The sequence below is a fragment of the Triturus cristatus genome, chromosome 2_1 (genome assembly GCF_964204655.1).
Source record: "Triturus cristatus chromosome 2_1, aTriCri1.1, whole genome shotgun sequence".
In the NCBI taxonomy this organism is placed as follows: Eukaryota; Metazoa; Chordata; class Amphibia; order Caudata; family Salamandridae; genus Triturus; species Triturus cristatus.
The window spans coordinates 526,723,929-526,751,481 of NC_140581.1; the positions used below are offsets into that span (position 1 = coordinate 526,723,929).

A 27,553-nucleotide genomic window follows, 5' to 3' on the forward strand; every position below is an offset into this window, starting at 1 on the left:
AACGTTGCCTTTCCGATTTAATTATGTTATGTTTGGATCAATGAATGAATGATAAATATCCAATAAACCTTGAAATTCTTTTAATACTTTTACAACTTTGGCAAAGAGTTGAGTCATATGATCATCAATCAACCCAAAGCATTATTGATAGATGTATATTATAGAGTCTAACCCTTCAATTTGCATTTTGCCTAACATATCCTCGGAGATTGATTTGTATTTCACTGTAAAGGGTCACGTACGTTTACAGTTGAGCACATCTGAACAATAATGCCTGTTTGCTGGCAGTTCCTTGCAAAGGGTACTATTGTTTAAAAAGGACATCCAGGGGAAAGGGAAAAAGATGCTGTTTATCCAGTCCTGCATCCCTAACAACATCCAACAATAGACATTCTAGATTGTTGGCTTGTTTGATAATGTCTGATTGGGTTTTGAGATGTATAGTGACATCATACACCGAGCAGGCCCCTTTCATTCCAGTAAATTAAAACATCACCAGTCATAGGCTGTATTTCAGTTTTCAATGAACTTAAAGTCACTTCAAACAGCATTCCAAACAGCAGAGGGCAGTACAAGGAACTCAGGGACTGCAAGCAGTGGCACCGCGATGGCCCAATTTAAAGTCCATAATGTACTCTCTAGGATAATGTCACTTGCAGGGACCACTTTGAAAAAGCAATATCTGTGTATGTTGAACACTGCTCCAAAGCAGGAAAGAATGCAGAAAAATATTCGAACCTGGTGCACTAGATAAAATATGAGTAAAATTAGCACAATGGTATAAAAGTATATATGAAAACGTCATTGATAATTACATGATTAGCATACTATGCAAGTGTGTATTTACTAAAAATAGCTTCTATTTTAACTTTTCACAGGTCCAGTGAACCCAATTTTGGAACTCTTGAACCAGAGAGGTCATCTGCAGCTTCCTGAGTATGAAGACCATCTTATAGTTGACGTGTTGCCCATCTATACACCAGAGGAGCAAGAGGCCGACTGTGAGAACTCTACCATTGAATCAACCTCTCCTACTGTAAAATTCATAAATGGAAAACAGGAAATCACGAGTGCACCTAAAGGCAGAGAAGCCGTAGAGGCAAAAAGTGACCTCATTGAAAGTGTGGCACCGTCAAAACACATTAAGACATCTGAAGTTAGTGAAGTAGATGCTACTGTAACATACGTGGATGAGGCAACAGGTACAAGTCTACCTGATTTGTCCAGACTAACTGACCAATCAGCAGAGGCAGAAGATGTTGGGCCTACAACAAGTGCTTCAGTTTCAGAATCTATCTACAGTGGAGATTCAGATTCATTTACAGAAGGCCTCTCTCACAGTGTCATCTTAGCAACAGGAGAGACCCCATTAGAAGCAGTGACAAACGAGGATATTATGATTCCTCAAACCCCATCTGAAGCCACAAAACCAGTAACTTTCACCGCACTGGAATATTCTGGAGATGACTCTAGTGATGTGCAATCTTCTGGTACAGTGGTTACAGAGATTGTGAAGTTAACATCAGATGAAGATCTTGAGAAGAGCACTAGCCCGCCATCTCCTTCCAGCACCATTGAAGACTCTAATACTTTGGACACAACTGAGGAAGATTCAATGTCCAAAACCTCAATTCATACTGATGTGCTTTCTACATCACCGAGTCTTGCGGAAACTGCAACATCTCAAATAGTAAAGACTGAGTTAGAACCCACTTCATTTTTTATTCAAGAAGGCTCTGGAGACATAGACGAAACCACAATGGCACAGGTGACAGATTTAACACAGACTGATGAGATTATAACACCAGGCCATACCTTGATTAAAGAGCTGGATGTCAGTACTTTTCCACCTACAGAAATGATTTCTCGTGAATTAGAACACATTTCTGAAACATCTGCGCCTCCACTGGAAAAAGTTTCACCAGAAGTTGGAGAAAGCCTGACAGATACTGTTCCAACTGGAAGTGATACTGGAATAGTGACGGAAGAAAGTGTTTCTTTGACACCTTTAGAAGATAAAACAGATACCATGAGCCCTACAACTTCACCTGCACCTGATTCAACTGATACAGACGCTCAAAAGATCATAATTGAGAAAGAACCAGAGGGCTCAGCGTTTGAAGAGCTGCCTTCAGGTCAGGTAGCAACATCAGAACCAGCAATAGAACACGAGGGTTCTGTGTTGTACATTCCCTCAACTAAGAAAGCCCCTTTTGAAGAAATGGGCTCTGGGTCAGTATTGACAGAAATAAGCACCCCCAGTCTAATTTCAGAGGCTCCAATGCATCCAAAAGATAGCACTGTGTTGACATTTATGGAGGAAGGCTCTGGAGACATCGACTCAGTCACGGAAACTGTCGCCAGTGTGTCTGTAGCACATGCCATACCTCATTCTGAGGTAAAGGAGATCATTATTGGTAGCACCGTTTCTGCACAAGAACAGCATGTCACTACTGAGCCAACATCATTCTTGATCTCAACAGAAGTGCCTGTCACAACTTCTGAGGATATGCAGGCTGTCAGTACAGGGAAAGAAGTTGAGCAAAAGCAAGAGACCGAAGAACCTACAGAGCTCATATATACCTCTAGCACAGACAAAGCATTGGAACAACAACTGGAGACAGAAGCAACTGTTGTTTCTACTGCCTTCTTGTTATCTGTAGATGACACAACAGTATCTCCTTCTCAGACTGAAGCAGGAGTACAATCTGTTGATGGTTCAGGGGATGAACTTTTCCCAGATTTTCCTGTAACAGGCATTGCTAGTACAAAGACTCCAGGAACGGTTCCTACTCCAACTGAAAGTGAAAACGCTCGCTCTTCGGCGTCTTCCACAGAGGAAAATGCATTTGCCCCACTTCCTATTGAAACACCATCATTAGCAGAGCCAACAAGCATCACACAAGTAGCTGAGGAAAGTTCAATACAGACATTAATCAGTACTGAAACTTTATTACAAGAGCAGGGATCGGGATCTGGAGATATCGAGGGAGCCACTGAGTCTGTCTCTAAAGCATTGAATGAAGATCTGGAATCAGGGAGTGGTGAAGAACAAAGTGGAAGTGGAAGTGGAGACGAAGAGACTTCGCCTGGACAGATTTCAACAAGCACAGAGAGTGATGAATCCTTACCAGAAAGACAAGATGGGCCAACAACCAGCCATCCACAAGTAGAACTTGTTTCAGTAGCCCACCCTCTGGAGGGAACTATTGCCACCAAAGGAGCATTAGAAGAAACTCCTGTTTCAGGAAGTGAAATCCCTCCAAGTGTAGCAGTAAGCTCTGAATTTCTGTTTTTTGGGGAAGGCCCTGGAGACGGTATTATGTCTACCCCATCTCAAATCAAAGAATCAGATTCCATCAGTTCCTCTGATGAGCAAAAACTCTTTAGATCCACAAGCCCTGCACCATATGCACCTGAAAGTGGAGAGCCAACTGATTCCACAAGCACACCAAGACTACTTGAGACTAGCCGTACTGATGAACTTTCTTCGGGAGCTAGTGAAGATGTTAGAGCACCAACATTTGCAACTGAATTAGCCCCAGAAACAGTTGTCAGCATTGTTCCTTCTGCATCAATTCCACTTGAAGCAAGTTCTCAGGTTATCCCTTCCGTAGAGCATAGCACACAATTTGACCACATTTCATCAGAAAGTGATGGTGTAATACAAACAGAACAAGTCAGACAAGAGCTTGGAAGTGTGACTGAAAGTTTAGTGACGCATACTTTTTCTGCGCATGAGGAGGTATCATCGGATAATACCATTCCAACGGACTCAGCTTTAGTTAGTGTAGCAATCAGTACAGAAATCACAGACAAAATAACTGATCCAAACCTATTTGAAAGTTCTGCAGAAGGATCGGGCATGCAGATTTCCTTAGAAACGGAAACAGTTAAAGATATTGGAAGTCCTAGTAGTTGGGAAGGACTGAGTAAAGAAACCACTAGCTCACATGTCTCACAGACTGTTTCTGCTTTGCCTGTTGATTTAAAAGAGGCAACTCAAACAAGCCCAACTAGCTCTCACATAAGTACCTTTATAGATATCAGTTCATCAGAAGACACAATCACATCAGTGGATATTACTACAGGACATGTTGACAAGGAACCAGATGAGATAATTGAAATGACTGAAAGGACAGTTGTTGAAGTACCCCAGAAACATGGTAGCATCCCTGCTGAAACAACTATTATAGATATGGACATTTTAGAATCTAAGGGCACAGATGTGCAAGACCTACATGTACCAACGGAAGCATCTTTCCTTTCTGCTGGCAAATATCAAACTTCGCCAGGTCTACTTTTACCAGAAGACACAACAGAAGGATCTGGTCTGAATATCATATCCAGCTCTGATCCATCAATGACACAAACACATTTAGCAACAGAATCCGCTGCCGCAGTAGAACAAACAAGTTCCGAAGTGATTGATGATTTTCATCACACAACAAAATCCTCAATTTCTGTGCCAGAAATGATAGAATCCATTTCAACAGTATCCTCACTTGCTAGTCATACTTCCACCCCTGAAATTGGCATTGATGCTACAACATCCCCATTGGATTCAGGACTTTTAATTGCAGAGACAACACTGGAGGAGCGATTGGAATTAAGCACACAGACTGGAATCCAGTCTGTTTTTACCCAAAGTCAAATAGAATCTACAGTTGAATACTTAGAAAGCGAGTCTGTTGAAAGTAAAAAAGAGACACCCGGGATTGCTTTACAACCAGAAGTGACCGATGAAGAGGTGCCTGATGTGCCAACATCTTCCACAGAGCTAGTTTCACAGAGCATTGGACACTTGCCCAGTGGGGCTGGAGAACAGAGTCAGTCAGAAGTCACAGATACACACTCTGCTCCTGAGGAACAAACTCAAAAGCCATCCTTCACAGTCATTTTAATTAATGGGGCATCTGAGTACCCACATCAAATTATCCCAAGTACTTTGCCATCATCTGATTCAGTTATAGGTAAACTTGCATCAGAACAAGAAGTCATTTCTGAAGTTGCAGCAACGTACAAGCCTTCGCTTAATGAACAATATAATGAAACTGAGACAACTTCAAAATCCTCATCTGAAAGTGAAGCTGAAATTGATGAACAGACAACTGAGAGCACACAAGAGACAGTTCACGTTGATTCTACAACAGAGATACCTGACAATGACGATGTTTCTGCTGAAACATTCACGGATGTGACCCACACTGACTCCCTTGTGTCTTCCAAGCAAGTAACAGAGGACTATACAGAGGGTGCACCAGCATCTGGGTCTGAGGAGGCTAAAACCCCAAAGGAGGATGTAGAAGTGTCAACTACTCCTCCAGATTCACTGCCTGATAAACAGAAGGAAAGCACACCATCCATACTCGTTTCACCTGAAAAGACAGCAACATCATCCCCCCTTGACATGACTGTAGAAACACAAACCGCACTTGTGGTACAGAAAGATGCATCAACCATTTCGCCCATCATTGCTACTGAACAAACAGCAGTAGCAGAAAGCGTTTCTGAGCCTGATCAACATCTGCCAGTAACTGGTGACGAGAGACCGCTGTCCAATCTTTCAGATGTGACAAATGAAACAGAGTTCCTCATTGGCACCAGTGACCCATACGATGAAGCTGAAGTAAATATACCAGGTAAAGGAGAGTTTAAAAAAAAAGAATCCGTTTTTATTTGTCAAAATGTTAGGGTTTATGTTTTTTTAGTACCTTTTAGCAATTCATGTTACATGTAAATGTGTCTTCAGAGAGAAAAGGAGAAAGAGGAAAATACTAATCGTGTCTTCCATTTCGTATATCGTTGTTTTTATTTGTGTCTCAAAATTGGAGCTTCCATTATTTTTCACTTTGTCCTAGACCCTAAAGAAGTTTATTAATTTGAGATCCTCAATCATAGGTATTGATTGTTAACATCATTGGCCATCTCAATATTTCAGTGTTTCTGCTCGTCCAGGCAAGCAGTACTCAAGCCATCCGTGCTGAAAGACATTGTCTAGAACTGTGTCATCAGTATTAAAGCATATCGATTTGGTTCTTTCCAAAGACGGTCAAGTCATAGCAAATTTGATGCGGAACCTTTGTAAATGCCAATCTCCCCCAAAGAGTACATAGGCTGCCTGGTTGAAGACAGAGAGAATGAGGAGTTGCAGTAATGAGTCCACGACCAACATGATTCACAGATTTTTTATTTTATTTTATACTTAGTAGATATTCTTGAGGGTAGTCTAGAGAAATATCATGTTTAATTTCTAAAAAAAAAAATGCTTCCATATATTACCAGAACATCAATATTCTTGTCAGTAAATTGTCAATATAAATATGAATTCTTCATGGTATCTGAAATACTAGATAGCTGCTCAATGTGAAATGGGATTTATCTTGGTCAGACTTGCTGCACTCAGCTGTAAAATCTGCTATGTTATTGGAAGCTGGGAAACATCCAATGCCTTACACTAGCTGGAATGGGACGAGAGAAGAAGAGGAACAGCCTGAGCGGGGCACCTTTGCTCCATGGGGTTTTCAAGGATACCTGTGGTCCCATGGTTGGGGGTACGTGGTGTTATCTGCTTGCCACCGTCAGTGCAGCCATTAACCGTACACAGCGTCAATACACAGATGTGAGAAGCACCGCAAGCACGAGGCCCAGTGGGGTTGGCTCTTTGGCCCGGGCTGCAGAAGTTAGAAGTAGTTGCGCTTCTTATCACTGATTCCATGAGAAGACTGCAACAAATGGATCCGATTCACGAAGGTAAACTGAGGCGAAAGTATAACTTTACGACTTTTGGTATTCACAAAAGGCATCTACTGCTCGTAAATGCCCTTTGTAGAAACCAAAAGTTGAGCTTTACAACTTTCGGTATTCACAAAGGGCATTTACGAGTAGTAAATGCACTTTGTGAGTACTGAAAGTCGTAAAGTAAGACTTTTGTCTTATTTTACCTTTGTGAACTGGGCCCCCAGTTGTGAAAGATAGACTCCAAAGCACGGACTGCTGAAACTTCGATTCCGCAGAACATATGATCTGTATTTAACTCCTAAATCCAGTCAAACTCACTCCCCAGATACTAGGGCTGGGTTGCTATACTACCTTTGCATCAGCATATTTGGAAGCAAGTGCTAGATAGCGGGGTCGGTGCAGGTCAGAGTTTGAGAAGAGATATTTATGTGAGGTGAAGATGCTGGTAGAGTGTGTTTTGGCATCTGTGTTTTCACATCTTAGCATGTTCTTACATTAGATCGACGTTTGTTCCAATCATCAAATTCATAAGAAACTGGTCCCATCGTAATGGGACGGAACATGATCGAGGGAATAATTTGCTCTGCGTGGATCCTGAGTCCATTTCAAGTATGTGTGGGGTAAACATGTTCTGTGCAGTACTCTCCGAGTTACTAGCGTTCTTCCCACCACATCCCAATTTCTGCTAAGCGTTCTCAACCAGACCCCAGCTTCAAATTACTGTTTCTCCTAAACCTCGAGATGTTAAAGATGTTCCTGCTAAGAAAAGGAAATCCAAGCAGTGCTGCCCTGCTGGCTGCAGCTGGTTGCTCAATTTCAGATAACTACAACCCGCCCAAAGGAGTGACCTCAAAACCACAGTCCAGATGAAGCCCACAGGGCACAAAACCACGCCTGTGTCCACAGAAGGTTGAAAAGAACTGAGCGGGGTCCTACCTGCTCTGCAAAATGCTGAGCTAGCACTAGGGGCGAAGCGTAGCTCGCACTTGCGCACCTAAAACCAATGAAAACTGCAGAGCGTAGCGTTCCTGTGCAAATGTGGTTTGTAGCTGGGTCTTTGTGCGGATGGGGTTTGGAGTAAAGAAATGCCAATCATTTTCACAGCCGTGGTCCATTCTGTTCATACAAATAAAACTTCGTTCTTGGGGAAAAAAAGTATGAAATGAAGAAGGAGCAAGGGATGTAAGGGTTTCGCAAATTGCATATCATAAGATTAACTGTTGTCTTCATCTTCTGCTACAGGCCAGGATCCCTGCAAAAGCAATCCTTGCCGGCATGGAGGTACCTGTTACACAAGAGGTTCTTTCTATATCTGCACATGCATGCCGGGATACATCGGAGAACAGTGTGAATTAGGTGAGCCTCCATCATGCACATATTCTAGAACCTGGCAGTGGACCAAAAGTAACAGCAAGACTGTGCCTTAGCTCAGGGATAAATATAGCCTGCCTTGTGTGAAGGCCTCCAATCCAACCAGATGGTGAGACAGAGGTCACAGCATAATGTATAGAATATAATGTGCGGGCTGTCATGTACTACATGCTTACGTTTTACGAAGAGAAGGAAGGGAGACTGCAACAAACCACAAACCCCAAAGGTTGGAGTGTTTTTTGAGTGAGCAGAAACCACAGAGGGAAAATATAACTTTGCAGTAGAACTGAACATATGTTTTATATTGTTTGACAATTGTATATTTCTGAAGCATTAGGTCAGGATACAGAATTAAGAGAAACTGTTAGTTTATTTTAATGATGCTGTCAAGTAGTTTGGTTAGAAGATAAATATTTGAAGGCAGAGTACAAGAAAACAACTTTTCTATTCTTATGTTTGCAAATACATAGATGTGTGTATTCATATGAACGTGTGACCGCACATGTTTAAAAGTGACAAAGAATCAGCGTATTTCGTACAATCATTCCCTGGACTGTATCAGATGAGATAACAAACACAAGTAGTTTATGCGGTTTAATTTAATTGAGTAATGTAAAATATTAGCAATATAATTACATTTTGCAATCCATCGACCTTCGATTTGATTTCCATGTTGGTAGAAACACATGATGGTTGTGGGTCTGGGTACCATGGCAGATGAGCCGGTACAACAGAAGTAGAGAGGTTCTCAAAAATCTACAATACATACGATGACCTGAAATGAATCAATATTTTATATTCTATATTTGAGGACTAAAATAGGTCCTCCATAATAAATATGTGTACAACCTAGACTAAATTTATGAATTTGTCTTCAAATCACTTAGGGCCTAATTACGACCTTTCAGAAGAGCGGTGCCACCTCTCTGCGGATTGTCGCCATCCAGTGCCTACCAGATTACTGCTTTACAGTGGTCTGGTGGGCGGGCAGTGTGGTGGTTCCCCCTGTGATGCCCTTTCAAAGGGGGAGGTACCCTTATAAAAGGCCCTGCTATGGGAACGCCTCACAAGGCTTTTGCACGGCATGGACTCAAAAGTCCACGTCCTGCAGGAACCTATGTGCATGCACACAGGGGGGGGGGCACATGTTATGCCCCCCTGTGTGCATCCACATATGTCGGAGGCACAGGGGCCCTATAGGGACCCCTTTGTTTCCTCTTCGCTAGGCTTTTCATGGCTGTGGAACCTGCATGAAAATCCTGGTGGAGAGGAAACTCATAATAAGCTTGGCAGGACTGTGGAGGTCCCGCCAAGCATATTGCAGCCTCTGACCACCACACCTAGGCCAGGTCGTAAATGGGCGGTCTGACCGCCAGTGCGGCAGTGGCTAGATCCACCACTACCACGCCACCAGAAGCGTGGTGGTCCTCGAACCACCAGACTCGTGATATTGCCCTAAGTGTTTGTTTTCTCTCCTGCCTTGTTGAAATGTGAGCATGACTTTCTCATGTCAGTTCATCTATTACTTTTACTTATTATAGTGCATTTTTGTCAGTGAGGGCATTTTCATCGCACCTTCAATCTCCAGAGCTATCGTAGTATCTGTTTCCCCAGTGGCAGACACCATCCAAAGGTTCTTTAAAGAAACACCAAAGACAGCAGGCCACATGTATCTGCTGTCCCCTTACACTCAAATATTTGAGTAGGTCTAAGGTGGACCAATAATAACAATTACAACCAAATGTACTTTGGCAAAAGATGAAGCTGTTTTAAGCCAGTTGAAGGCGAAAAGGGCAAGTAAGACTTTACAAGGGAAAGGGCTGGGAAGACCTACAGTCCTTTGAATGAAAAGAGAGACCCTCACCATGAGGGCATTATAGTAATCCTCGGGTCACTGCTATGGTGCCTTTATCAGAATGAAGGGAGGAAACAATGGGCGCAGAATTGAATCTTTGATTTTTTGTAACTCTCATTTTGCTCTTAAATTATGTACATTGTAAAATGTATGCCGTGTACAACTAAACTGTCTGTTTTAAACGTACACACTGTAAAGTCATCTACCATTTGGGTGCAGATATTGATGAATGTCAGTCCAGTCCCTGCCAGAATGGAGCCACGTGTATTGACGGGATCAATGGATTTTCATGTGTGTGTCTACCAAGCTATGTAGGGGTTTTATGTGAGCAAGGTAAGGCAAGCCCATTGTTTTCTTTCATCTTATAATTTACCATTTCTCATTTCCATGTCTTTCCATGCTCTAATTTTGGTACTGTTGTTCTGTTTGCATTAATGTCCATGCATTTTATAATGTTTGACCATTGATTTACAACTGTATATATGTTGCATTCTGGGCAGCAGCTAATTCATCAATCATCACAGGGTTTGTGACTGTCAGAAATGGTCACAAAGCATTTATGAATTCCTTTGCAAATGACAAGTCAGGCGGGAGAGGGGAATAATCCTCAGCCGTCCACTTTCAGCTGCATCTCTGGAAGGATCCCAGTGCTTTGAGCATCAGACCCCATCTTTAACTGCTGTTACTTGTCTATTGATTCGGGTCATTTATTTAATAATGCTCTTGCAAGTAAGACATTGTGTGTGATATGCACCTGCTCTTGCTGGCACAGCATGAAATAGACTTTAAATGATGTGGTATCATTTAGAACGCATCATGACACGTTCTACCTTACTGGCTTGTGGCGCTACCAAGGTGGAGTGCCAGGGTAGTAACATTGGCGTTCTTTTCGGTAAAAAAAGCAGAGAGAAGATGTCCTAGGTGTCCCTAGGGGTCACTAAAAGTGCATTTTGGGTCACTACGGATAGCCATTGGTCTTATTTAGAGTTTAGCAGATGGTATATATTGTCAAAACCTTGCTGTTATCCCATCAGCCATATTACAAGTGCCATGAGCCGGAAAAAGTGTAATACAGTGGACAGAATATCCACCATGTTTCAGACTGCGTATCCCATCAAATAATCTCTAAATAAGGCCATTAATGATTTTTTCATGCATTTTTCTTGTAAGGAAATGTGATCTCAGAGAAATTAAATTGGAGGATTTAATTTCTCCGAGATCACATTTCCTCTATAGGTAGGGTGCAGAGACCCTACTTACAGATAAGCTTTTTAGGCAGGGGACATAGCTTTGATGGCTAAAAAGTGACTTTGTAAAGTTAAATGACAGAACAGAATGACGTAGAGGGAGGCAGCTGTACAATTATTTGGGCCCTGTGGTTAAAGGGATGCTCCATAGTCGGAAAGGTGTCTAGATGGGGCTTCCAGAGGTATTGAGGGGATCTGCTTTATGCTTGTTGAAGATTCAGTAAGCACAAGATCCGACCGTCTTTCCACTCCCAACTGTGGCCCTTTTAATATCAGTTTCTGCTATATTTTTTTAGAATCCAATCTGCATTCAGACATTTCAAGTTTCAAGCAGGATAGTTATCAACTCGATCAAAGGTTTTGTGACGCAATTTGAGGAAGACCGTATCCAGACTAATGACTGATGTTCCAAGCATTAGGAATGTTCACCCGTTTTTTTCATTGTTTTTGTGTGTTACTTTTTTCTTGGTGTTGTTGGAAAGGCTTTCACACTTGAGTGATGTTTATCAAGTACAAGTCGGAGCAAATGTACATTAATAGGGTTTTCATATTGAAGTATCAAAAAATTAGGATTAGGATATTTTCCCATAGTGTTGAACTTGGAGTGGGAGTGTGACCAGTGCTTAATTTCTGAAACAAATAGTGCCGGGTCTGCGTCAAGAGGCCACTGTAGCTTCAACCACCCTTTGCCCCCTGCCAGTGCTACCAGTGACTAAAGCACAACTACTAATCATCACACTCATATAAGTGTGAAAATTCAGACTATTCCAGGCCCTCACATCTATAAGAGGGGCTTGGGTGGTAGGTATTAGTCTTTTTTAATGTATATTGCACTAATCAACAACTGTTGTTGTGCTTTTCTCTAAATTAGACAAGCAGCGCCACCATATGGCAGACTGTCATGAGAGCCAGTGTTGACAATTAAATGCCAGTTCCGAGCTCTGGAAACCACCGGCTCAAATTTAGTGTTACAAGTGAGTAGAAGGAGGTAGTAGATTAAAGAAAAAAGGAGCATACCATTTTTCTTAGTTTTTTAAAATTTTAATTGAGGTTTTCGTAAAGTACTATAGACCACTTTACCTCACAGAATTCTAGGCTGTTGTTTCTTGAGGGCATATGGATCAGACATCCATTTGAGTCCCTCATTCTAGGATCCCTCAAATCTGGGTGTTTGCACTCAAACCAGGATTAAAATCGGTACAATAATTGTACACTATGCAGGAGTTCGTAGCACAATTTTTGACAGGGGAAAAGTGCATATAGAGCAGCAAACTAAACACATTCTGAGTTTTTGGACCTCAAAACAGGGGCATGGGGACATGAGCTTTACTCTGTTACCCATCAAGCTGATGGAGCAATGTGGTAATTTTTCATCCAATACATCACGCACCCAGTGGTATCTGTATTTACCTGGTGGGTATTCCAGGAGTGGCCCATGCAGGTAAGAGCGGTGGGGCCGGGTTGGGGGGAGAATTCCACAGTCGACCACAAGGGGAAATTCAAAAAACAATTAATTTTCCCTTGTCGTCATCTGTCGAAATCCTGCCCCCATACCACAACAGATTTCACTTGAGTTAGAATGACCGCCCTAATGTGAAAGAATTATCGATACAATACATGGAATGTTAATTCTGCTCTTGGAGGGGTCCGAGGTTTTCAGCTGCTGCCTTGTATGATAAGAAAACGAATAAAGAGGTGCACACAGGTAGACAGGCTGGAAACGTCTTGTGTGTCAGGACAGTCTACAATTACTAGCCATCTGCATACAGCAGAAACATCATCCTGTGTTTCTGGATGGCAAAGAGGGCTTAAAGGAAATGCATTGGAAGGAGTTAACAGGAGTGTTTCCTGGCCTGTCAGTCAGAAAGAGCCTTAAAAGTTTCTGTGGTTGAAATCCAACGTCCCCGGGCTTTCAAGTGCTGGTAGGGCTTGTGACCTGGAGGGACCATCGTGAGCCAATTCTTGGACTCTGCCAAAGTAAATAAAACTAGATTAGACATACAGACACGGTTGTCTGGCAGGAGACTGGACTTGGGAGCGTTTGCCTTGATTCACATGAGTTTAATGTAACCAAGGAGACCAAACACTGCGGTGCCTGGGAGAGGCTTGGGGTGTAGAGAGGGGCTTCTTGGTTCGTGTTACGCGGCCTGAATTCCGTCATGTCATTTCACCTTGTCTTGTAAAACGTGCACTGGCTCCAAAACCTGTTTTTGACACTCGTCCAATAAGCCCTTAGATTCTGTCTCATGCAGTCACCCCCCTCCCCCCCCCCACATCGTTTAGCTTCACCTTTGTGAATGTGCGATAATATTCAGCCTAGATACTGCTTATTGATAAAAAAAATTCAACAGGTAACCCATCGTCATCTGCCCCATATGACTCGGGCTATCTCTCTCTTTGTATCTACTTGAGTGTACACATGTGAACATATGTGCTCACCTCAGTTCGGAAACTATTCATGTGCTATGCCATGCATTTGTACAGCGCACCGTCTCCCATTGCTAGCACGTTGCTTTCAGAAGTCCCAGATACCTTTCTGTTGGGGACCTGACCCTAATCTGTGCCTGAGAGTGTGGCCCATCAAACTACACAACCTCTCATAATGATGCATAGTGTAGCCTTGAAAGGCATGTTCAACCATATAACCCCGCTTATCAGCACCGAGCCCCAAGGCAAATGCTGCTCCCCTCCAGGTTTCCCTCGTCAGTCAGTGTATTCCTTGTGTATTCCTAGCCCCTGTGTGTACTGGTGCTGCTTTCACTCATGCAGCTGGGCTCACAGGGTTTGTGGGCCCAGCACCAGGGCGATTGTTTCCAAGACTTTACTCATCCAGACGAGTGGTAGGTCGAATGCAGAAAACAGATGCTCTGCTCATTGGGCGACACACATGATTTCCAATGCGGTCTCCTCCCGGCTGCTTTTGATCAGTGTGGCCTCAGATGACCCTCTGTATTTCCCATTGGAAAGCATTGATACCAGCGGTCTGGCTGAGCAGGGTAACACGAACCTCCCTCTGGAAAAGGACAGAATAGACGCGGGAAATGGCTTTTCTCACCAATGTGTGGTCCTTCTCAGATGCTTCTCATTTTGAAACACCCGGTGCTTGGTCATGACATTTGATTCTGTTCGCACACTCTAGTAATGTTCCTCTTCTGTGTTCGCTTGCTTGGGCAGCACAAAGGGGGTCTTCATTGTGGAGAAACATCGTGAGGAAAACTGATATTTTCTAAGCTTGTCATCATTCGTGCGGCATTGCTAATGTTCACACTTCTTACTCGCCCTGTCTGTTAAATCCCTCCCATGCTCTAGAGAATCAGGCAGGCTGGTCAGGAGTCATTTCAAAGCATTGAGCCAGAGGAGGGCCTGGCCCTCTGAATGTTGCCTCCATTTTTAGGTCTGTCGTACCAGAGAGCTAAAGTGGTCTGGGTGGGAAAGACCTATTGTGAACTTAAAATGAGCTTCCCACCTGCCTATTGCTTGACGTTGGTTGGCTTCATTGTACCTCTCGTTTGCTTGCTTCTTATTCAATGCCCTGCTTTACTCTCCTGGTGTTTGTCCCTCTCCTGGAGCACAGCCTCTTTAGCATCCTTTTTTTTCTTTTAGGTTAAGCATTCCATTAAGGTGGATGTATTTTACAGCTATCTCCCTCAAATGCACATCCGCACTCCATGGTTCTCTCTCTCTTCCTTGTGTGCTGCTCTCTTTCTTGCTCTCGTATGCTTCTTCCCTGAAACTCACCTCCGCCTCTGTGCTTTGTTTTGCTCTCTCACTCGTGCACGCATCCCTGCCCCGGTGTGGCTCTCTCTTGTATGCTGTGTTCCCCTCCTCTCCGCATGCACTCGACCCACCTATTCCTTCATGGCCCCATCACGCCGTGGTCCTTTTTGATGTTGGATCACTAAATAAAAACAAAGAAAAAGGCACCTGCATCAGCAAAGGTGGTCTCCACATTGCACCTTTTTACTCTTTTTTGCCAGTGCATTTTTCTTTTTACCGATGCCGCTCAACGTCAGCAAACTGCATTGGCAAATTCCAAAAGACGAGACATGTTAGCTTGGCAGTTTTGCTATGCTTTCCAGCTGTCTGTTTGTTTTTAGCTACACCCTCTAGCATACATGCTGTATTTGCCTTTCCTTTCTCTTTGCTGGCTCACACTATATGAGAATACACCACAACGCCATGTAAAAGTGTCACACTAATACTTGTGCAAGTTTCCTTCTATGTTTGCCATAGATTTGAACTTTTGTGCAGTTCACAAATGTCCCAGTAGTGCTTTTGGAACTCTATGGCAGCAGATGCTTTCAGAATTACTCCTATATGTTTACTTTGATGGACTGTCTACTAAGCAGGCAAGCCCCCTTTCTAATTGACATGGAACTATGCCTTAGCACATATATCCTTTTTAATGTTTTGTAATCACAATGCAAAATACATTTCCTTGTGGAGAAGCCACTTACTTTACACACCTATTCTCGCCCATTCCCACTTTGGAAACAACGTTTTATCCACCTTTTTTGAAGTACCTTCATAAACAATCAACAGCTGGAAAACAGCGGCGGCCCGTGCAGGTATGAACGGTGGGCCGGGTTTGGGGGAGGATTTGACAGACGACCACGTGGAAAAATTAAATAAATAGGTAATTTCTCCTCGTTGTCATCTGTTGAAATCCCCCCCCCCCCAACCGGCCCCACCGCTCTTACCTGCACGGGCCGCGGCTGGTGGAAAAGGCAGTGAAAAATACTTGTGACTGCCCACAAAAATTCAAGATTCGAAATGCTCCATGCACCGAGCATGACACTCTCCACCTATGCTGCCTATTTCCTGCACAGTGCTCATAAATGCAATGGCATAAGAGGTGCCATGCTAGTGCATTTCTGCTGACCTAAGTGTAATCTACAATAATAAAACTCCACTTAGCCTCTGTCTGCAAATCAGATGAGTGGGATTGAGAAAGGTAATTACATTTTGAAACAATTAAGTACAATTTCGGGGCAGTAAAAGTTGTGAATCAGGCTCTTTGTGTTAAGCAAGTGGCAGAGAAATGTGCGGAAGTGGTTACCTGGCGCTGCTACAGTAAGTGACGTATTGCGTTTCTCCCTGTGGAGTAATTCTTCTTGAAATTGTTTGCCTATAACGGTAAACTGTAGATTTTCCAAGTGGAATGTGATCTGCCGTTCACTCAGACCTGCTCCGTGTGTTTATTCTTGAGGGGCCATTAGGCCTATGGCTGCAGCCTGAATTGGCAGGGGTGTTACTTGAATCCCTGCATTACCTTGTCATAATAAGCGCGTGGACACAGACATCTGGAAAAGGCTTTCACATCTTAAACCATCTCATGCTCAAAGTATAAAAGTGCAGTGTTCTGATGGCAGGCTCCAGTTTCAGCTCAATCAATCAATCCATTTTCTTATAAAGTGCGACTACTCACCCGTGAGGCGCTGAGTGGGGGGAGGGGGGCTCTGCGGTTCAGCCGAAGAGCCAGCTGATCCCCTGAAGCAGCCCTCCTGCTGTATAGGGTGGATATCTGGGTACTCATATGCATGCGGGTTCGCCACATGTCCCATTCTGCTTTGCTGCATTCCAAGTCCTTTAGTTTGCAACATCTAAACCCCATTGCGTCAACTCTTACCTCTTCCATTTATTATTTTTGCTTCCCTTCTCCGCAAATATGATCGCCCATGGTTTACTGAAGTCAGTCTGCGTGCTTCGCCCACTCACATGCATGAACGTGCATAAAAATGCATAACAATAAAACTTTCCATTACTTAGATTTAGTCCATCACATACATTTACAAATCGCTGGGACTTTCCATGCACATCTTTACACAAGCACGATGATGCAGCTCTTGAGGCAAAGAAATGTACACTGCTGTACATAACATCACCACCTATTGGTATTTCTGTTGCACTCTTTGTTGAAAGTGAAAGTAGAATTGGAAATCCCACACCCTCAACATGGTGAAATTTGTCATCATTGAGCTGTACAAACATACATGACTTTAACATTGGAGAAATTATGCAACATGACATAAAATACTTTAGAAATGTTACTTCCATGGAATCTATTTTATTAAGTGTACGCAAGAGGGAAAAAACAGCTAGAAATGTGAACATGAAAACACACCCATGAAAAATGTAAAGCAACACGTTTTCTTCAGCAGCTTTATAATGGATGTCAGTGCAAGCAACGTGAGGCCCTGTAATATCAATGTGCTGCCTAGCTCTGCTAACATAAACACAGCTCAATAAAGCTGGTTTCTAATTGACAAAAACGCTTTATCAGTGCCAAGGAATAGAAAGAAAATATAATGTGCACAGCTCAAACATTCCCCAAGTGAATCAGGAACTAAGCCCTCAGCTCAAGACCCTTTTCTGCGTCCCTGCGTCTTGTCATCTAGCCTGCACGTTGCCACGTCTTAAACAGCACTTATTCTCTGCAGACTTTTCATCTCCCTGCTGAATCTTGGTCGAGAAAGCTGTGCTCCTTCAGAAAGGTTCTTTCTCTTTTCTTTGGCAGGCCAGAGTCTCCCTGGAGGTAGCAGTGGAGCTCTGCACCTGTCAGCTGAACAGTGATCAGCATTTTCCTTCTTGGTCATTCCAGTTGCTAGTTTCCATGGTTAGAGTCATGGTTTGTTGGGGCTGAAGCAGTATGTCATGAAATTCGGCAAGATGAAGTAAGACAAACGACATAGAAAAAGAAAGAATAAGAGAATATCAGTGAGAGAGGAGAGAAAACAGTGTGTGAGAGTCAGAGAGAAAAGCAGAGAGAAAGAACGACAGATAGATGGAGGGAGACAGACAGGCAGACAACAGCGGCTCACATAGGGCGTGCTGCGGGGCGGTGGGGCGGGGTAGGGCCAGGGTGGGGTGGGTAGCAAACACGAACATACGACGGAACAGATGAAAGCAATTATTACGTTCCTTCGTTCGTCGTAAGTCTGTGTTTGCTACCCCCTACCCTACCCCCGCACCACCGCCCAGCAGCACGCGCAATGCAAACCGCTACTGCAGGCAGACTAAAGGAGAGCTAGACATGATGACAGGCAGAGATAAGGAGAGAGGAGACAAAGACATAAAAGTAAGAAAGAAGGGGAAAGAGGAAGAATGATAGAGTAAAAAGTGAAGAGAAAGGGGAAGAGATAAAAGCAAAAGAGAAAGAAAGACAGAGAGGGACAGTTGGACACTAGCTCAGATTTGAACTTGCATTCTGGGAACTTTAGAGGTCATTATTAATCTGCCACAATCTCAAGAATGGTTGTCATTGTGAAACATTAAAAATGAATTCTCAAATACTTCATATATACATCGGTAAGAAAGTAAGATCACTGCTGACTGACATATATAAAAAGGAGCAACTACTAAAAGCCCGAACAGGACTGGCTTTTCCTTGATGTCACAGTTCTTCGTCTTTCGTTGCTGCGGTAGCAGATGGGATCATGGAATTATACATTTTTTGACCCAGCATCTTTTGGAGAGTAAAAGGTTCAAAACAATAACTTTCTTGATTAACAAGGCTCTGTATTCTATGTGAAAAGAGATGTAGAAGCAAAGGTGATTCCTGTTCTGCTACCCTCGTTCTGAGTGTGACCCTTTGCCTTGCAGACACGGAGACCTGTGACTACGGCTGGCACAAGTTCCAGGGCCAGTGCTACAAGTACTTCGCGCATCGGCGTACCTGGGAGGCCGCGGAGAGAGAGTGTCGCGTGCAGGGCGCGCACCTGACCAGCATCCTGTCTCAGGAAGAGCAGCTCTTTGTCAACCGTACGTGCACTTTTTCGGTTTGTTTGTAGCTCATGAATGAGTCGACAGCAACAACGTAATATTGAACTGGGATATTATGGTCAGACAGACTGTACCTGGCCTGACTCAATCTTTCTGCACTAGTCATACATCAGGCCAGGTATTCGCACATGACCCTCAGTAGAAGCCTCAGATCTGTTCCTATCTGTTGTGAATGCCAAGTTGAAATGATGTTCTACAATATAAAAACAAACAGATGGGAAATAATGATTTTGAAATTGAGACAGAGGGGGATTTGTTCCTATCGTGTTTTTCTGAATATTTGCCCGAGAACTAGTTGTTAGCATCAAACCTCAGTTAAAAAAATTAAAACAAAACATCGTACCTTCCTTTCAGTTAGATTAAAAAATGATATGAATAAAGAGGAGTTTAATTAATGATATCACTGCTTTATTTGCAAACATGTTCAGCTGCCCTGATGCCCTTAAATGCCCCTAGCAGTGTTGCTGTACTGATAGAGTGGGGTTCACTTTAGCAAGCATTTCTTCAACAGGTTACTAATTTTGTGAGCCTGAAAAGAGGAATGCGGTGACGAGAGATCTCGAAGAGGACAATAATTGCGTCCCTGGGTAGAATTCTATAAAAGTGTAAAATGCCAAAAGCAACTCTGGGGCTATGAGTGTGATTCATTCTTCAAAAAGCCTGTGTTTTCCTATGATGATGCTGCTCCCTTTTATGGTCAAATTGTCAAACCTGCCTCCTCGGCTCTTATCCCACAGGGCTGGGCCATGATTACCAGTGGATTGGCTTGAATGACAAGATGTTTGAACAGGACTTCCGCTGGACCGATGGCAGCATCATGGTAAGACGCCAATAGACGGTGCACCTCACTGCAGAGCTGGGGGGAAATGTACAATCACGAATTCAGGAATCTGGTCTCTGAATTGAGGTGAAACTGTTGTCCTTCATTCCTGCTGGTGTGGGGCGGTAAAAGGGAAAGGCGCTTGTATGTATATATGTATGTATGTATGCATGTTGCATTAGATTCAGACAATTTCAGAGAGGGGTGCAGATATCCTGTGATTTTCGGCTTGTTAGGGCACAGTGGTCCCCATAGGTTGGCGTTTCAACAGTATAGCAGTGATCTGCACACTTTTTTTTATTGTAGCTCTGTTTGATGTTCTTTTAATAATTCTGGACCTATAACCACAGCAGTAATTGCACAGGTGCAGGTCCTTAAGTTGTTTATGCGTCTTGCTTTGCCAGAGCGTCACACAAAATCAGGATATGTTGTCCCTAAGTACAGTGTGTACCTCCCGTCCTGTGTGCAAAAGGACTCCATGGCTACAAGTCAGCCTCACAACAGAGCTCCTTCACATGGACCAAAGTGCTCGACAAGGCTAGTTAGTGCTTGTGGCTTGTCATGCGCCATAAACCGCCTCAGCTAGAACACGTCGCCGGGGCCAACACAGATACCGCTGTGAGGTCATTGAATCTGCGCGAGGCACTTCTTGTCCTTCCAAGCCCAGGTGCCGCTTTTCCATAAACAAATTACACTGTAACAGTTTGCGTAATTACACTAAGTAATGCACAGAGACCTCATCATATAAAACAGCCCAGCTGCGAGCACGGCTTGGTACACCGTGCATGCGTTAACAACAGCACACACTTGGAGCCAAGATTTCATCTGGAGCAGGGCCTTTCCCCAGTGCTGAGCTGATAGCTTCAAGACTTTCCTGCCTGTTCAGAAGCAAGCATGTTCCATATTAGGCACAGGCTGACAGCAGAACATGTCAGGCCGGGGGAAGCAGCATAATGGTTTCCTCAGATTTCATGGAATCGGAATGTATATAAGATATACAAATGATGGATGGAATGCGGAACAAATCAAAACATTCACCACCAGTCACAGATGTGAGTCAAATCCATCATTCTTTTGCTCACCATTCCACCCCAGTTTACACTCGGCCATATCGAAATCATGTCTTGACCCTGCTGCTCATCGGGACAGTCCAGTCCAAACGGCCAAGCCAGGTTCTTCCTGGACCAGAATCAAACATCCTGGGACCGGTTTCCGGGCATCAGCCCTCATCAGCCAGGCTAGCTTGAATCCAGTGGCACAGTGAGCCTGGGACCCACATCTGGGCATACCCAGCGCACTTAGGGCAAGAAAGCAAAAGACACACAAATGTTGTACGGAATGTGGAACAAATGAAACATTCACCCCCCCCAACCCCCCCCCCCGCCCCGTCAAGAGATCTGGGTTCAATCCACTCTGCTTTTGTTCACCATGCGACCCCCAGTTTAGACCCAGCCAGGTGCCACTTTTCCATAAGCAAATTACATTGTAATATTTTGCGTAATTTCACTAAGTAATGCACAGAGACCTCATCATATACAACAATGCAGCTGTGAGCACGCCCTGGTACACCGTGCATTCGTTAACAGCACACACTTGGAGCCAAGATTTCATCTGGAGCAGGGCCTTTCCCCAGTGCTGAGCTGATAACTTCAAGACGTTCCTGCCTGTTCAGAAGCAAGCATGTTCCATATTAGGGACGGGCTGACAGCAGAACATGTCAGGCCGGGGGAAGCGGCATAATGGTTTCCTCAGATTTCATGGAGTCGGAATGTACATAACCTTAGCAAGCAAGCAATGCTGGGCAGAGGCAGATCTGAAGATGCAGTGAGTTGAAGACAGCTGGGAATGGCGCTGAAAGGCGGTGTGGTGCCTGGAAGGAAGTCAGATGCTTTACATTACGAGTTGCTTAGTCGTGCTGTATATGCCACAAAAATATGGCAGTAAAGAAAGATGGCATTTTGCAGAAGCAGTGTCCCTCAAACAGCTGGCATGTGATCCTAACATCTGGATGACAGAGAATGCTGTTGTAAGTGCCACTTTATTAAGTGAGGATTCTGAACTGGCAGCCAAGACACCATTTATAATGGACTGGTATGTGCTCCCAAGACACGCTAGATAATGAAGAGTTCCTAAACATTCAAAAGTAAAGTAAAGATTTTTCTGGCAGTCAAAAGTGCTATATGTGCTTATATTTTACAAACAAGATCTGCACATCCTTCTTCACTGCACACATTACAGAAAATGTTGTGGTACATTAAAAAATCCCTTGTTTACATAGTGGGTTGTGCAAAGATGCAATCAACCAATGCACACTATCGTACAGGTAAATGTTGGAGGGTGACAAAATCAAGAGGTCATTTGTAGAGGATATTTGACATCGGGGAGCTTGGTGGGGAGGATGAGTCAGAGGCGCAAAGCATTTGGGCTCTGAATAAAAGGGCACACATTGCCAAGGCGCAAAACTCATACAGATTTTGTGACCTTTGTCCTCCTTGTGACATGGAAAGGTGTTTTTAATCTTTGGACGGATTATAAGGCGTCCTCTTGACTAATATCAGCACCAATTTATCCAAGACGCAACCTCTGATTTTTAAAACCCCATTCATGGGGCTACAAAGCAGACAGGGTTACGGGCCGCAGCTGCGGTGGCGGATGTCGTTTGCCACTAGAGTCCTGGGGTCCGTCCTACTTTGGCTTTGCAACTGAGCCAAGCCCACCCCTTACAGCACTTGACGGTCTGGGCAGGGAGACTGAGCACTCACAGGCTTCTCAGGCAGGTGATGTGCATGTGTGTGTGTGTGTTTGTGTGTGTGTGTGTGTGTAAAAGCTCAGAATTCAACCAAACAATACAATAACTTAATGTCTAGCCCAGTGCTTGTCCTTTGATAAAGCAAGAATTGTAATCATTCAACAGAAATAAATACTGCACTGTTCAATTTATGGGAAGTCGATAGATGGCTGTTTGGTATTTGGTATTTGGTGTTGAATTTATAGGGCGCGCAGCTACCCGCAAGGGGTCTCCCGGCGCCAGTAGATTCATGAAGAACATCAATGAAGTTGTGCGGAGAAGAGCCAGGTTTTTAAGTCCTTGCGGAATTTGATGAGAGATGGTTCCAATTTCAGTGTGGACGGGAGAGAGTTCCATAGTTTGGGGGCAATACAGGAAAAAGAACAGCCGCCCATTCTGGCCAGTTTGAAACGAGGGGTCCTAAAATTGCCCTGAGTGGACGATCTGAGAGTGCGAGAGGGGGAATAAGGTTGAGCAAGGGCCATGAGATAGCCAGGGGCGCACCCTTGCTTGATTTTATGCAGAAAGCAGAGGGCCTTAAATTTGATTCGGTGAGTGATGCGAAGCCAATGAAGGTCATTGAGAAAAGGGGAGATTGAAGATTTCCACGGAACCTTACAGAGGAGGCGAGCTGCAGAGTTCTGTACCAGCTGAAGTTTTCGCTGCAGCTCCTGAGTGATGCCAAGATAAAGTACATTGCCATAGTCCAGGCGAGAGGTGACCAAGGCCTGGACCACCTGGCGTCTGGAACCCTCTGGGAGCACCCCTAAGATTTTGCGTAGCCAACCTAAGATGGAAAAACAGGTGGCCGCTACCGTCACCACCTGCTGACGCATGGAGAGAGAGTCATCCACTATAAAACCGAGATTGCGGGCATGAGTCACTGGAACAGGTACGGGACCCATTTCAGCCGGCCAATGTAAAGGACCCCAGAGATGTTTTTGCTTACCTAGGATGAGCACTTCAGTTTTGTCTCCGTTTAATTTCAGGAGATTGGTCTGCATCCAATCAGCGACTCGCCCAAGTCCAAGTTTGAGAATGGAAGGAGAGTTAGCAGCAGCAGAGGAGAGGGAGAAAATAATCTGGGTATCATCAGCGTATGAATATAAGGAGAGACCAGAGTCTTCAACGATGGAAGCGAGGGGCTTCACATAGAGGTTAAAAAGCAGTGGGCTCAACGAGGACCCCTGCGGGACCCCGTGAGCTGATGAGCGAACCGAGGAAGAGGAACCAGACGAGACCACCTGAAAGGTGCGATGGTCTAAAAACGAGGACAGCCAGTCGAGGGCCGAGCCCGACACCCCTGCTTGAGATCTCAAAACTTTCAGCAGAATAGAATGTGAGACCGTATCGAAAGCGGCGCTTAAATCCAGAAGAATAAGCGCCGTAGTCTGGCCGTGATCGAGATGTAAACGAAGGTTCTCAGTGACCCCCAGCAGAGTGGTCTCAGTGGAAAATTGGGCGCGGAAGCCAGATTGGGAAGGATGTAAAAACCCAGTGGATTCCACGTGTGAAGTAAGGTGCAGGTTGACATGACGCTCAAGGATCTTAGAGAACGTGGGCAGTAAGGAAATAGGCCGAAAGTTGGCAAGAATTTTAGGGCTGTTCGCCCCCACCAGGGTAATCTTCGGCATTTCATTTCCCTGTATGTGGTGGCAGCTGTATGATTTAGACCCCTGTGCACATTATCACTAATCCCATGGAACTTAGAGCTCCACTCAGGCCCTTATTACGACTTTAGGTGATCTTTATTGCACCTGAAAAATAACAATACCACGGGTTGCGTTATTTATCAGGTGTGATTAATAATACCGAATATTAGTTGGTGGAGAATAACGTGCAGATTTTGGTGTTTAATGCACTGAAATCCAAATGATATGGTAAATTTCATATGCTTTTCCCCCCGGCTATTTTTGAGCGGGTTTGACCTGCGAAATGTAACAAATGTTGAGGTTTGTAATGCATTCGATAATTATCAGATGTGTTAAATACCTGCCCACTCGTAATTCCTGCTTGTCGTAATCAGGCCTAAGTTACTCATTGCTACCCCTGATTTACTTTGGGAAGAACGTTTCAAGCCTTGATTGGAGCGTGTTTCAGGCCTTTTGCTACAGCTATTGGGAAGCCTTGCAATGCCTGTGTGTTGGCTCCCGCAGGTTGGATGGTGAGTCGGAGCAGCCCTCACCTTTAATCTTCACAGCAGCCTCTCTTTGCGGCTGACTCGATGGATGAAGGGAGCACCGCTGGTCCCAGATCCTCAAGCAGTGGTGGCTTCCAAGTCAATCAGGCTCACAGTGGTGAGGTGCAGTATGGCCTCACAGGTTTATTGGGCCCACAGCTGTGAGGCGCCTTCTTATCTTCTGGGATTGGTGGCAGAAGCACTACCTCATGGCACAAGAGGCGTCAGGAGAGCAAAATTCACGGACACAGATAAAAATACTCTAGTCATACTAGGGATCCCAGAAAACACAGTGCGGTGTCACACCAAGGCTGTCCTTTTATGTGCTATATCCAGGCCAGGGTCAGTAGTCCTCTCTGCACTATGAGGGAATTGCAGTTTGGGGTGATGGAGTAACCCTGCCTGCCGGACTCCTCATCAGGCCCAGGGCTTGCTTCAGAAGTTCCATTTCATCTCTTAAATTGACTTTTTTTGCCCTTACCATGAAATGCAGGTTCTGTCTGCTTGAAGACAGACACGAGTGTACTATTTGAAGTTTCCTTAGTAGGAGGCCAGAAAATCAGTTTTAGGAAACACATTAGAAGGTTCTCTCACAAAGTTGTATCTAGTTGGTTTGGTTTTTAACAACCTCTGTTTTCTAGAAAGCCCGGAAGTTAGTGTGAGTCCTGGTCTCACCACTTCAAGAATTTCAGGATGCACGGTTTGTGGAAAAGGCAAACGTGTTTTTTAATCAGCCTCCTTTCACTGGACTATTTTTGTAGGTAAATTAATCCTGTGATTGCTGATTTTTAAAAAAACTTGTGTCATATCCATAGGGAATTGTCAAATAATATTGATGTACCTATAGCATAGAGAAACTGATCATAATACTCAGTAAAATGCACTGCTAGTATTTGCAGGTGACAATCCCAAACGTGGAAGACATTGGGTTACCTACCTGTATTATTTTCGAAGGGTTAAGATTTCCCTGGACGTGCACAAGATCACACTGCACAGAGCTGCATTATGTTTACATCTGACAGAATCAGTCATCAGCCAGCAAGGGGCGAAGGTGAGACTCCAAATCAGGGGGCCATCAGCGACGAGTGAAACGATGTGTGGGACCTTATGAATTCTCTCTGCAGGCATCTCATTAGAGTGGGGAGCCCATCCCACATTTCAGTGGCTGTGGAGAGCAGTGTCACAAAAGGATTTGTTGAGCATTTTCGCAAAGAAGAATTCTGCCAAATGGGCAAAAATGTTACTGTGAACAGAAACAACTTTCGGAATTCACACACCAATGACATTTGCCATGCTTTCTTCCTGTTTTTTTTCGGGTCTACTTTGCATTTGCTTGTTTTTTGCTGTCAGACCCCCCTATTCCCTGTAGATTCCCTTGTAGCAAACGCTTGTTTCATATAAATTCATGTGGGTGACATTTGGTTGCTCTTGTTACAACATCTCTTCTTTTGTATTTGAAAAGGTTACTATTAGATGTAAAGACTTTACATCACTTTAAGCCCTAAAAAAGCATTTTAATAAACCCACCGGAATCAATAAATCATACTTATATTGAAAACAAGTTTTTAGAAGTTTACCATGGGCGAAAGAAATTCATATTTTGGGAACCTGCTAGCCTGCATGACGTACCTCACCATGCAAGACTCCCACGAGGTTTTTGGATAACATAATCTTAAATCGAACTGCATATGCACTAAGAAGATATAGAAGCTCCGCTTTATGTGCCCCATTGAAGCTAATTTGAAAGAAAAGAAACTCTTCCATTAAAGACAGGTTTCTAAAACAAATTAGAACACTGTATTGTTGAGAGCTCCATTGAATACAATGGAGTGCTGAGGGCTTCTAATGGCAGGTAGAAGCCCAGAGCCTCAACATTCCAATGTTTGGTCACAGCAACAGCTGTGAACAGAGGCCTCACATAGGCTCGTGAGGCCCTCTAGGGGTAGAATGTTATAATAGCTTTAGAGCCCTTTAGAGCTTTAGAGCCCTCCAAAGCGGGCTCTACCTGTCATCAAAGGCCCGAGCCGAACTGGAGTGGCCTTTAATGGCTGGTAGAGCTGCTCTAAAGGGCTATAATAGAATGTTGTTTTTTTAGAACTGATTTTACACTGACCAAAGAAATTCCCTCACAAAGAAACAGCATTTCATTTTAAATGTAGCAGATTTAGTACCGGATTCAGTAAAATAAACAATAGATGTTTTGTTTCTACCAATTTTTCAGTCCCAAAAATTATTTTCATTGTTGTTTCTGACTTTAGTCGCCTTTAAATTTGCATTCAAAGATGAAAACATACAAATGTTCAGCTCTATAAGTCAAAGTTGCACTAGAAGGCTTTCATTTTAGTGCGGAATATTATCAGATATAAATATAAGGACATAATCAGTAAAAATAAGCCGTGAAAGTGCTAATTAGTTATTGCTGTTTCTTTGTCTCTATTGGTCTTGTGGATCCCTGTTAAATTATGTGCTCTAAGAACTTCGAGCCATTGGTTTCTTGGCTCAGTTATGGCTAAACTGCACCACCCAGTGGGCGAATTGTGCCATTACAGCTCACACAATAAACGAATGAGGAGTGAATTCAAGGCATGACATACATACACGTTTTTTATTTATTATTTTGTTTTTTGGTTGTTTTTGTTTGAATTAGATGGATGTTGATGAATCTTCTCAATTTACATTACAAATTAGCAAATATAAGAACGTATACGAGGATTGTCATAGATCAACCAACTGAATAACGTAACTTTTTTCTGTTCGACGAAACATTAAA

At 43.7% G+C, this 27,553-nt stretch overlaps 1 protein-coding gene across 1 annotated transcript in view; it reads left to right on the forward strand.

The window, feature by feature from the left end:
• Positions 1-27,553, forward strand: part of VCAN (versican) — a 164,867-nt gene that overhangs the window by 126,428 nt on the left and 10,886 nt on the right. Inside the window, exons 8-12 of the mRNA XM_085632423.1 lie at positions 879-5,642; positions 7,984-8,097; positions 10,187-10,300; positions 18,817-18,975; positions 19,734-19,816. Coding sequence (XP_085488549.1) covers positions 879-5,642; positions 7,984-8,097; positions 10,187-10,300; positions 18,817-18,975; positions 19,734-19,816 — 5,234 coding nt within the window. The remainder of the gene's footprint in view (positions 1-878; positions 5,643-7,983; positions 8,098-10,186; positions 10,301-18,816; positions 18,976-19,733; positions 19,817-27,553) is intronic.